The sequence below is a fragment of the Epargyreus clarus genome, unplaced genomic scaffold, assembly GCF_041222505.1.
Source record: "Epargyreus clarus isolate Ecla_fem2 unplaced genomic scaffold, WU_Ecla_fem_2.2 ptg000021l, whole genome shotgun sequence".
NCBI lineage: Eukaryota > Metazoa > Arthropoda > Insecta > Lepidoptera > Hesperiidae > Epargyreus > Epargyreus clarus.
The window spans coordinates 14,041,976-14,055,004 of record NW_027332228.1 but is presented as its reverse complement, the minus strand read 5'-3'; the positions used below and the strand labels follow the sequence as shown (position 1 = coordinate 14,055,004).

General features: G+C 34.1%; 2 protein-coding genes across 2 annotated transcripts in view; one reads left to right on the top strand and one right to left on the bottom strand.

Moving 5' to 3' along the window:
* Nucleotides 1-594: 594 nt before the first annotated feature.
* On the bottom strand, nt 595-8,229 carry Ns1 (Nucleostemin 1). The gene is made up of 9 exons (XM_073084399.1): nt 8,054-8,229; nt 7,207-7,496; nt 5,762-5,951; nt 5,110-5,334; nt 4,587-4,770; nt 3,714-3,936; nt 3,030-3,137; nt 2,400-2,561; nt 595-1,036 (listed from the first exon to the last, which is right to left on the bottom strand). Exons 1-9 carry the CDS (start codon nt 8,070-8,072, stop codon nt 704-706), a joined length of 1,734 nt encoding a protein of 577 aa, XP_072940500.1. The 5' UTR covers nt 8,073-8,229; the 3' UTR covers nt 595-703.
* A 3,256-nt stretch (nt 8,230-11,485) lies between these two features.
* The window catches only part of LOC140750688 (uncharacterized), a 74,275-nt gene continuing 72,731 nt past the window's right edge, over nt 11,486-13,029 (top strand). Inside the window, exon 1 of the mRNA XM_073084379.1 lies at nt 11,486-12,508. Coding sequence (XP_072940480.1) covers nt 11,695-12,508 — 814 coding nt within the window. The 5' untranslated portion in view covers nt 11,486-11,694. The remainder of the gene's footprint in view (nt 12,509-13,029) is intronic.

Below are 13,029 nucleotides of genomic sequence, written 5' to 3'. Positions count from 1 at the left end.
AAATGAGGTAAAGGCAATAATAATTATCACATTATAGTTATTCCATTTACTTTATCCATCACTTATTAGGTCTAACTTTTTACCGAGATTGCATTGGTTAGATGCTACCTAATGACTATTTAACATATGAAGATATAAACAACATAATGACCATATCAAACATATCATCCGTAGATATATTATTCGCCTATTCATCATTATTATGTAGACTTATCAAGATATTACTTTATTCAAATATTCATCATTATTGGCCTATTCATCATTATTAAGTAGACTTATCAATATGCCATATTTATCTTTCAGTTAATATCCAATATTATCCTAATAACAGCAGTGTTAGGGCGCTGCTGTGTTCCGTTTTGAAAGGTGTGGTAAGGGAGACATACTTTTTCGAAGCGTTCCAGCTTAGTCCTCAGGGGTAGCGGCGCATTTGTGGTCGACCTCAGGTAGGAATATCTAATCCTATCTGGGGTTGATTACAGATGTCCACGAGCGGCAGTAGCCACTTACCATAAGGTGGACTGCATGCTCGTCTGCTGCTCCAATATTAAAAAAAATATTTATATTAAAAGAAAAAAATAAATAAAAGATCCATTACAACAAAAGTTTTATTTCAGTTACATCACACAATGTAATAATCCTGCTTTTTATTATCACTTTGATACATGGACAGAGATTGTTGAATGACACATTAAATACAATCTTAAAGCGAAAAATCTTCCTTAAAATCATAATCATCCTTTTTCTTTACAGTTGTTAAAGTAACATTTTCCAAAACATCTGCTAAGTTAACTGCTTGTTTTTCGTTCCTCGCCATTTTCTTTTTATCTTTTTTGAACTGCATTTTTCTTAATTTGTTCTGTTTGGTGTTGCCAGCTAGCAACATTTCTGGGTCGGTTTTAGTGCGTTCCTTGGTGTTGCCAGTCTTATCTAGTTTGGACCTAATGCTTAGTGTTTTAGGCAGTAAGCTTGATTCGTCTTCGTCTACTTGCATGTCTGTGTCTAAGGCAGCTTTGACAGGCCCTGTGCTTGTTATCTGAAAATAATAATTGATTGTAACATTAATAGGATGAAGCAGTAGTTTGTCCCTGTAGTCCCAGGACTAGAATAGGGCTACGGTTTCCCCTGCCTGTCGTAAGAGGCGACTAAAAGGGGTTGCAGGCGGCAAAAGTCCCACATAACCCGGCGTCGCTCCCACGTCGTCGGGTACCTTTTGAATGTTTCCCCCTCGTAAACAAAAAAGAAAAAAAATTGATGAAGCGGTGGTTACAGCCACCCTGAGGTCCGTTCATCACACCAGCATATATTTAAAAAAATAATTTAGATTTATTTAAGTCGAAACTTGGAGTATTTATCTATTTATCCATAATTCCCGCCACCCAAGGTTTCCAGTGTAGAAAGCTTCAGGGTGAAATTATTTAATTAAATTATGTTATGTTATTACATTTGATGTTTTGATGTAAAGAAAATACAATAAGTTGTATTTTAAAGCAAAATCTTTACACAAGAATGCAAGCAAGAATAAAAACAAACGAAACACGTAAAACTATTGTGTATTATTCCAGAAAATATCTTTCATTCAAGTATTACGCTAAATAATTCATATATAAACAGTTAACATCTATGTAAACTGAAAACTCAAAATTTACACAACTGTAAACCTGATAATAAACCTAATTACCATTACATAATAGAATACCAAGGTTGAATATTACATTGTAAAACGAATAATTCATCATTTACACAATTTTTATTTTTTGATAAAACATTTACAGTATTTTTTTCTCCTTGATAGTTAACTTTTATTTTCTACAACTATAACTATTATTTTAATTAAATTGAAGTTAGAAGTAAGGTTTATGTTATGGTTATTTCCCTCTATCAATCTGCAATTAATTTCAAATAGGAATGCCTTACCCTACCACACCCTTCAAACCAGAACACAGCAGCGTTAAAACTGCTGTTATAAGGTAGAAATAAATGAGATGGTAATGCCACCATTAGCCTAGTGGTTAAGAAACTCGGCCTCTCGATCGAAGGGTCCGAGGTTCAAATCCCAGGCACGCACCTCTGATTTTTCAAAGTTATGTGCGTATTAGAAATTAATTATCACTTGCTAAACGGTAAAGGAAAACATCGTGAGGAAACCTACATACCTGAGAATAAATTTAAAAAAAAACTCGAAGGTATGTGAAGTCTACCAATACGCACTTGGCCAGAGCGGTGGACTATGGCCTGATCCTTCTCACTCTGAGAGGAGACTCGTGCCCACCAGTGGGACAGTAATGGTTGATGATGATGATGATGGTAATGCCACCACAGCCAAACCAGGAAGGGATTTACCACTTAAAGAAAATTAATGGAATTTCGTTATTTAGAAATTATCTCATTGATGTTACCTTAATGCCATCATCGTCTGGTGAATTTAGTGCATTCATGGCTTCAGTCTCCATAGCTTCGAAAGAGTTGATGTCAAAGTCTTGCGCCATAGATGACACAATCTTAGCCTCGACATGTACATCTGAATCTAGGGTCTCTGGTGGTTCTGTGAAGTACCTCACCTGTAAAGAGCAAAAATTAACATGGATACAACTCATACACTTTATTTTCCATTAAGAAAATCACTGACAGTTTGGTACATATCAATTTCACATAAAATAGTAACCAAATAATTCTTAATGAAAGAAAGCATTATATTAGGTCAGTCAAATAGATCTCATGTACATTCAAACCTAGTAATGTTATTGGTCATATTATGTGTTGCAATTTTTCTATTGGTTAATTTGACAATTAAGGTATGTACACAAACACTTTCATCCACCTATTGATTAGCCACTTTGTAAATTGTAAAATATTCACATCCATATAAAGTGAAAAGACCAAAATGTGTTTGGAAAAAACCTATAGTGGAAGACAGTAACAGTCTATGTACAGAATGGCGTATGTACGATAAATCTGAGTATACTAAATATATTCGTAAATATAGGGACACTACAATTAGTCAATACACATAATTATAATAATCTTACTTTGCCCGTATTCCAATCGTTTAGTAAAATCCTTGCGGCGGCTTCTTGATCGGGTACTCCGCCCTTCTTAAATCTTCCCATTCGTGATGCCAGGCTAGCGAAAAATTCCTAAAACAAAAAACTATTGTAAATATAGAAAATTTCACTTCTAGAGAAAAATATTATTATCATCAATGATTGATATATGATGATATAGGTATAGCGCGGATTGGTATGCCTTTTAAATATACATTTTGTAGTAAAAATATAGGTTTTCCTTAACTTGTAAAAATTATGTGATGCCTAGGATTCGAACTTCAGATGCTCAGTAAAAAGAGTTCTTAATTTATTCCACTAGACTCACTTTTCTTTTATTTAACAATAATTCAAAAATGAAACATTTATATATTGGCCCCTCGCAGGACACCTTAGTAAGCTTATAAAAATCTTCAACACAATTTCAAAAGTATATAAATAAACTTTGTTTTGCCATATAAATAAAAAAATGTTAAGGATAAACAACCCTTATCACTTAGGGGTATGAAAAATAGATAGTAGCCGATTCTCAGACCTACTGAATATGCATATAAAATTTGGTGAAAATCGGTGAAGCCGTTTCGGAGGAGTATGGTAACTAACATTGTGACACAAGAATTTTATATATAAGATTCTATATATGTTATAATAAATAAACATAGATATTACCGTTGGTGTACTGAACTCAGGTACACAATACAGCTGTACAAGTGTGTGTTTGTGTGCTCGTTGTAGTATTGCCGTGGCCGGTGTCACTGGGTCCTTCAGGGCACCCACTCGTATGGCATTCTTTAATGCAACCGATGCATCAGTGTCAGAGCCAGTATGGAACACTATGCCTGGACTGTCAAGGATCTTGATCTTGGAATCTAATTGGACAGGCTGCATCTGTCTGCAAAGAAATAACTATTAGTTTAACCCACAATAATGTCATTATAAATTTTCGTCATCCTTGTTAACAATGCAACTTTTAATACTTTCTGCATTTCATATCATATAAGTGTTAATCCTAAGGATTTGATAAGGATAGGGTCTAAAATATAAATAAATATATAATGGAATAAAATGATAATGATGAATAAGAAGAGAACCTATTACAAAACAATGAAAAAATACTACAAAATGATTGAAACATAGTCTATTAGAGCAAACTAGATCATTATGCATCATATAGAAACTAGTGGGCAACAGTTGCGGTTGTTTCAGATTTCCATGCTCAGTCAGCATTATAATGGTTACGTATGGTTAGATTTGTTCCATACAAATTAAAAATATAAACTAATATATAAACGTTGTTCATGCCTATAATTGGCACTCATGCAACCTTTTTTATTATTAATACTACTATAGTGTACTTCTAAGTACTACATAATGTAAATAAATAAATAAATATCTAACCTAACCTAACCACCATAATGGTATCGATTTCAGAGGTAAGATTTGTAAAAATTCATTCTCATCATTGTTCCCAGTTCCCAAACGCGCTAAACGGTGTTTCAAAAATTTTTTGCTAAAATTTCAATAGTTAATATTAATACTCACTTTGTTACCCCCGGCGTGCTGCCAACATTGCAAGCCTTAGACCTGTTAAGACTGTTTATAATGGAGCTCTTGCCCACGTTGGGTAGACCCACTACACCCACAGTTATCGAAGTCTTCATACCCTTGTTCCGACAATAGTTACCCAACAAACTCATGAGCAATTCAGCTCCTACACATGCTGAACCTGTAATGAATTTAAAAATTTAATGTAGTTAACAATACTATATGAGTAGCAGAAGACATACACACGAGGGATTAATATTTGATAACCAGAATGGATTGCATAAGGTACAGAAACATTGACTTTGTCGTCAACTCATTATTGTCCCAATACTAGGCATGGGTCTTCTCTCAGAGTTAGATAGGTTTGGGATTATTCTATCACACGGGCCAAGTATGAATTGGTATAATTCACACACCCTTGACAACATTTTTAACTTTAAACCTCTCCACCAAGTTTATATTCTACTTTGTAAATAACCCCAGCCTGAGGCCAGAAGAAAGACATATTCTACCAATTTACCTTTCATTTCCTTTTCTTTAACTACATGCTTCATTTTTCTCCTTCCCAGGTTATGCTGTTGGTCCTGAGTCGACGCTTTAAATGGCACTGCCGGGGCAGATCTTCGTAGGTATTTAAGCCAAGCTGTGAGGTTAGCTCGGGGGACCAGATCAGCTTTGTTTAACACTAAAACTAGTTTCTTTCCGGATTCTCTGACTGCCTCTTCTACTTGTACACACCTGGTACCTGAAAATAGTAACAATAATTAACAAAATATAGGGGAATATGGCCATTTTGTGTTTAGGTTTTGAAAATAGAAAGGTGTTGGGCAGATGTGAAACGCTAGGTGTCTTGGGATTGACAAAACCTCTATACTGTGTTTCTGAAACATGTGGTGCCATCTCTCGATGAGTTGTGTAAAGTCATTGCATGTATAAAAGGCAATAAATGCATGCTATGTAACAAAAAAAATGAAAAGAAATAGATAGTTTACACTATCTATTAAAATTTATTTTCTGTATCTAAATCAGTATATAGATTATAGATGTAATATCTTAATTTACTTACTAAGTTACCATGTTATCTTGATGTACATATTTAACAATAAAAGTACCACAAAACCATTGCATACTAATGAACAGCTAACAAAACGGTGTTATCTAATGATACTTACCTAAAGGATCCCTAGCATCAACAATTTCAAGTATAACTTCAGCCTCAGATATAACTTTTTTGAATTCTCTGTAATAGGTCTTGAGAGAGTTCTCTTGTTTCCTGTCCTTGCCAAATTCTACATCATCATTCTCATTATCATTGCCCTTAAATGCATCGTGAATCTTTCCTCTGGCTTGCGCATTTTCTACCTGAAAAACACATACAGTTTTTCCTATTTTTAACACGCTTTTATTAGCTTGGGTTGTACGTTTGTATGTACGTACCAGTAACGGAATCTTTGAACCCGATTTCTATCCACTTTGAATGTTTAGTTTAATTCAAAATTTTGAAAAATTATCAAGAACCGATGACAATACACGGTTTTAATAATTTTGTACCATTGTCCTTATCAATATCCTCAGGATTAACTATTTTCGAGGCGAGAGAAAGCGCCTTATGGAGCGTTCAGGCAAAGTTACTAGATTGATTTTTAGCTTTGGAAAATAATAATGTTATTTCCCTATAACTCAAATGTACTGAAACATATCTATAATGCCATCTTGTAGAATGTTTTTTAGGATTCCGTACTCAAAGGATAAAACGAAACCCTCCACTGTCTGTTCGTGAGTCACAGGGCTTTATCTCTTAAACCGTAATAGACAAACACTTGATTTTTTTACAAACGATGCATGATGGTGGACGCTATAACAACAAATACTAAAAATTAATAAAATAAATATAGTTTAAAAACTAAAAAACACACTTTTTCCACAATTATACTATTTACCTACTGTTCCTTAATTGATTCCTAGATTGAAGATTATTTTTTGCTTTTTAGTTGATTTTAACATAAAAGCGTGTTTTTTAGTTTTTTAAACTATATTTATTATTTTAGCAAAAATCATTTGGGAAAGGGAGATCTCCCGCTGGACTAGGTGAGGCTGTTCGGGAAGCGGCAATGCTCCAACAGTCTCAGTTCGCTTATATATGTACAAGATGCGGAGAAAACTTCGATAGCGTGATTCAGAATACTTGTGGCCCCATTTCTTGACAAGTAGCGGGAAGTTGCCACAAACACTACAGATACAAACTTATGTGTTTAATCCATTAATTCAAATGATACAAGCAATTGCAGCAGACAGTTTCAAAGGATATGACTTCACACTATTCTGTATTATGTATGGATATGTATTCTGTATTGTGTACCTGAGTTCAGCACACCAGATAAAATTATGTGGCATATGATATAAGTAGCTTCCTGAATGTATGATAAGGCCATTTCACTTCTTTGTGGCATTCTATCTTAGTCACATATCTGTGATTTATCTATGTAAGACTTTATGTATATTTATTAATGTAAGACTTCACACTATAACATATGAAATCGCTTACAGATTAACATCAAACAGGCACTATTATATACATTCGTGAAATCAATAAGATAATAAGCATAGAAAATTATACCAGTTTATCCATGCCAAGAGGATTATTCTTCTTTGCTTCCATCTTCTGTTGTTTCTCTAGTTTAGCTTGTTCTTTTCTCTTCTGCTTCTCTTCTTCTTTGTGCTTCTTTACTGCTTCTACCTCTTTCAATATTTCTTCTTTAAATGGACAGATGTTTGGTATCTGGATAGGCTTCGTTTTCTTTGATTTTGGGTTCTTTTTAGCTTCCTTCTTCAACTTTCTGTTGTGTTCTCTGACTTTCTTTTCGATCTTGTAGCGGAGGCGGGCTGGCTGTCTCTTGGATGGTTTCTCTGTAAAATACAGTCAGTAGATATCAGTAATATAATATAGTTAGTTAATATCAATGGAAGAAATAGAATAAAACAACTCATACTTACTTTGTAAGAATAAGCACTGAGCATAGAGTTAAGTAAAGTTGTATAGAGGAACGTTAACTACTAAAGTTAAGAAGTTAAATGAAGAACTAAATTCAAAACTTTAAAAGTGTTACGCTTTTTAATAGTTAAGCAGTCGAGCGCGCTCAAGCGTCGTATTTTTGTAAATTTAATTTAGTTTTTCTTATAACAATTACTTCTATAAATAAAAAGCTGGCAAATGAAATAAAATGATATGTATGAATAAACGAATAAGTGTGCGGCTTAAACCTATACAACTTTTCCTAACCTATAATATTGTGTTTTTGTTTTCTAAGTATTTCTCATACATATATTATGGAATAGGTTTGAACCGGGCGATTAATACCAAAGAAATGTAAACTCGCGAAAGTATGTAAAATTCCTTGTAATTATTTCCTTATATCCACAAAGAACAAAGTATAAGTTATTATGAAAGCATGTGTGATACTTACTTAGTTTGAACTTCGCCATTCTGGATTATTTTACACTTTACTTACAATAAAATAACACAGTTCAGTAGTACAGGTCAAGAACTATATGGCGGCAGGAGTTTTAAAAAATTAAATATTTATATTTAACCTAACACGCCGCATTGTTTTATTTTTTGACGTTCCATGTGATAATGACACTGACAGCACGAGGTGACAAAAATTGACTACATTTTTGTTTTACGGCCTTGGCTTCTTGCTTTTCAGCCTAACTTGTACTTTCATAATTGGGTACTTGACAGTTATAACAATAAAATATGAAATATGTTGGATATGATAGCTTATAAGTAAACATAAATTATGCAGTATTTCGTTTATTTTTTAATACGTTCTAAGTATTTTAATTTTTAAAAAGAAATTTTCGATTTTTTATCTGTGGATTTTAAATCTCAAAACGGCGGCAGTGCTGCCTCAAATGTCATGTGACGTCACTACATCGAAACCAAACAAGACAAATAATAATTAAATCGTTTGCTGTTAGAGTTGGTTGAATTTATGTTGTGAACCGAAATGGAGCCATACTATATTAAAGCTGATAGCGTGAACCTGCTTAAAGAAGATCCATATATGCAGTGCAATAAATCAAAATGGATACAAAAACTTCCGTGAGATAACCTATGGAAATATCAAATAAACAACGTAAGTAAAACATTCTTTATATTTACATTTAATCATATCGGACAATTAAAACATTTCTTAACTGACTTCAGACAGAAGAAAGGTTGTCTTCAAGTAATTATTAAGATTTTTTTAAATATACTTATATTCTTATGTGAACTGTTTTAAGGTTATTAATTGGTTATATTTATATTTACAGATCTTCCCGACAATCGTATAGTGACGACGTTATAGGGTATGTGCAGTTTAAGAGGAAGGCAAGTTTGTGTTTCATGAAAAGTAAAAGTTGTCCTGAACACAAGGTACATCAATGAAAATGAAAATGTGATGACTGTCCTGCCTAAAAGAAGTGAGGAGCCAAAAGTTTCGAAAGTGGGCACCAGTCTGAAATACATAAAGTAAAGTACACGGGAAATAGTACTTCTTTACTTGCGTAACCTACCCAACAAGATGAAGGAAGAAAAGTGACCATACAGTTCCTATTATTGCATTGCAATTTAATTCTGAAAATGACAGTGATAAAAATATATATCCATTTGTTACGGAAAATAATTTTAGTAATGAAGAAAAGCAGACAAGCAGCACAAAAATTTAGCTTAGGTGATCTGTAGTAATTATTGTAACTGTAACATATGATAAATATATACAAATGTTCTACTGTGTGTACTCACTAATAGAACCATATAAACCAAATAAACAAAGAAATCGGTTAATAAAATACTAATATTAGCAAATCATGTATTTTTAATTATACAGTCCTGTAACTTAATCAGTGCACATGCACCATCAATAATAACACAGTCATGAAATATTTTAATTGTGTCCTATTAATTACAGAATGGGCCCTTAAAATAGAATTCTCATAGACGTCTTGTAATTCTATTCTTATCATAGACATCTATATAATATATTAAATATATGAATACTCCCACTTGCTGTTTTGTTTTGATTACGTCCCGTTCCAATGATTTGGAATTGACGAATCACTCGAGAGTTACTAAATTTATTCCTTTTTTTCAATAATACTTCTCTTACATAGATAGTATAAAATGTCATTGCTTGCAAACAGAGGATTTAAACATATAAGAATCTGCAAGTTCTTTAACGTTTATGAGATTTGGGTTTGGACTTGTATAAGCAAATTTGTTAGGATATTTAGCGATCGTACTTGTACACATCGTCACTGCACACGTCTTATAACTTGTCATTTGTTTAAATTTTAGTTATAATAGCTAAATAACTCTCAATTTTCTTCTAAGCGTTGTTTGTTTACAGTGTAATGACGTTCCGCCATAAAATGACACTTGACCGCCTGATTTAACGCGACGTTCCGTTCACCGTAAAGAAAGTTCGATTTTTATTAATGAATAGCCCTTTTTTCGAAAAAGTGATCAATGAAAGGCATATATAATACGTATACTAATTCATTAAAACACTTTCCCAAAAAGTGTCAAGTAGCCAATTATAATTTTATTTATTAGTGTTTCCTTCATTTGGAATTTTCTAACTGGATTTAAGTTTCATTTATTTTTGTTTTTTCTTTTTTGACATATGTAAGTTGCCTAGTAAAAATGATGTTGCATTATCGTTTATATTCATAGAGTAAATAATATCTAAGACCATAGACAACCCTTTATTTTTTAATGAAAAGTCGTGAAATCTAAAACGCTAAACGCTTTCTACACTTATGATCCCACACTAGGATTCCCTCTGTCGTGGGTGCCATGGATACACACATAAACAAATACACAAGCACCCAGACCCAAAAACAGAAATTTAAATTCATCATTTAGATATCTGTCTTGCCGGGGATCGAACCCGGAATCAGGTTACTATACTCTTTGAATCTAAACGATCAATATTTATAATTTGCATCAGAAATAAATAGAAACGAATAAAGTTCTCAAAAGCAATATGAAATGTGAGCAACTAACTTTCAAGAAATATCAACTTCAAATAGAACAAACGGAAAATGTCTTCGATTGTGTAAATAGAATAAAAAACGATAACATCGCTCTATGAACTTGACGGTCAATTTCAAAGATAGACAAAATTTTACTTAACTTTTTGTTTTGTAATTGTTAATACAGAAAGATTTTGGCGGGACGACGACAAGTGAAAATAAATTATTAATTCATTATTTTTACATATCTTTCAGGAATTATTAATTAAGTGTGTCCCCATCTTTTTGTTTTTATGAAGTAAAACAATGCAACGATTGCAACGAGTTATGTATAATTTTCGTTTTTAGTAACCGAATTCCCTAAGGAAAGATTACATTTTGAATGAAGATTTATGCGTAAAAACATTTTTTGTTAAACCTTACCGAAAATACAAGTAAACTACTTTATAATATACGTATTATTTCGTAAATTAGGTAAGTATACTTATTATCTTCATTTATTAAGCGACTACCCTTACTTACATCTTAATTTGATCCTCTATGTTTCCAATACAAAGAGAGCTTAAAATAATATTTTTCATAATTTACCAAATATCTTCTCGACAATAGATGGTGTCTACAATTCTACATAATACCTATTAATTCCCTCATGGTCATAGGTAAACAAAAAGCGTCACGATTCATTCATAGTATATCTACTTTCCGAAGTTTCATTGAATGAATGGGCTATCGGCTTGTTAAGCGGCTGGCGTCGCCATGCCATATGACTCGCTTTGTTCGTTGGCAGCAGCTGCATTCGTATTGCGAACGGCCGTTTGGTACCTGAACAGGTAACAGAAGCAACAGGTCATTTCTCCAGACGAGGGGAGCGCCGACACCGACTCGAGTCGGGCTCGTTCAAGTCGTTCGCTCCCGGCGCGCTCGCTTTGCTAGTCGCACTCTGTATTTTATCGTGACCGCACGTCGCTTTGTCGCGCTACGTACACCGAGACTTTCACGCGAGTGATTATATTACGCTGCGAGTTATGTGCGCGAACGCACGCTTCAATAATCTTCCCTGCGGCCGCCACTTGTGACAGAACAAATGTCTCCTAGTCTGGAAGGGATCATGTTCAACAGGAACGCAAACCTGTCAGCGCGTCGGCCGTTGCTTGCGGAACCGCAAAAGCCTGTAGTAGTCCCACCACGGGCGCCGCCTCGTGATTTAAGTTCGCAACGTCCTTTGCCCGCTCCCAGAAATCTACCTACAGATTGTCAATACGAATATCGTCCTGACTATTGGAAACCATCGAATGTCGAACTCGAAAGAAGACTCCAAGAAACTCGAGCACGCGAGAAAATTGGGTACTTTAATGATAAAGTTACCCCTCCGGAACTGAACTTGGATCGGAGAGAGGCAGAACTAGTGTTTCGATTCGATCCTCATGCATCAGCTGAGTACTTGTCGAGTCAATACCGAGCGCCTACGGTACAGTACGCGAAACCTCCAACTCCAGCAAACGGGATAAGTAACCGTCTACCGGATAGAGACGGTCCCTTTGTATTCGGAGTACATAGCCCTAGCCAGTTTCCAATACCGCGTCGAGATGAAGACGACTACGATTATTCTGAAGTAGCCGAAGAAAACGGCCATACTGTGATACGTGACGATGTGTCCGAGGACCTGAATTGTTGTGATAAAGTGAACGATTGGACAGTCCGTGACAAAAAGAGCAGGAGGACTTTAAATCGAATGTTTCAAATAAAAGACAGACGGAAAGTGAAAGGTGGGAAAAAAGAGAAGATAAAGTGTGTGTTGGTTGGTGATGGGTCGGTGGGAAAAAGTTCGTTAATAGCAGCCTATGCCCAGGATACGTTCCGAGAAGAGTATCAACCTACGGCGTACGACACATTCAATGGTAAGATTGTTCCTTTATTTTCTTTTGATTTTCTTTAGATATAACTCAGAACAAACAGACAATGCATCGGGAAACATTTCAGTAAGCACACCTACAACTTGTACGAGTGATTTTGAGTGTGATGGTAAATTTCGTGAATGTTGCAAATGTAAACAAACACCTAGTTTATGCTATGCCACATTATGGTACATTTTTAAATTATATCATAGTGTACAACAACGTAAGAAATAGACAGAGATTCTGATCGTTATTTGTGAAAATTACGGTAATTTTACTTCAACAATGTTTTTTTTTAACAAGCATTGTTCGTATTTTGTTAATGTAATGTTTTAGACTTATGTATTTATAAAAGTATTTTAAAAATAGATACTTCAATGAAATATCTATTTTATTTATGTATGCGGAAAACAGGCGTGAATGAATATGTCCTTAATAACGAATTTTATATTCATTACTCCTTTTTTCCGTGTACACTTAACAAATCCAGTTTTATTATAATTACAGAATGGATACAAGTAAAA

Bases quoted from the DNA above. Each gene is read 5' to 3' on its own strand.
- Ns1 (XM_073084399.1), bottom strand. The intron at 5,335-5,761 runs GTAAGTATCATT...TACTATTTTCAG, and splicing joins TGATGCTAGGGATCCTTTAG to GTACCAGGTGTGTACAAGTA. The intron at 2,562-3,029 runs GTAAGATTATTA...TGCTCTTTACAG, and splicing joins ACGATTGGAATACGGGCAAA to GTGAGGTACTTCACAGAACC.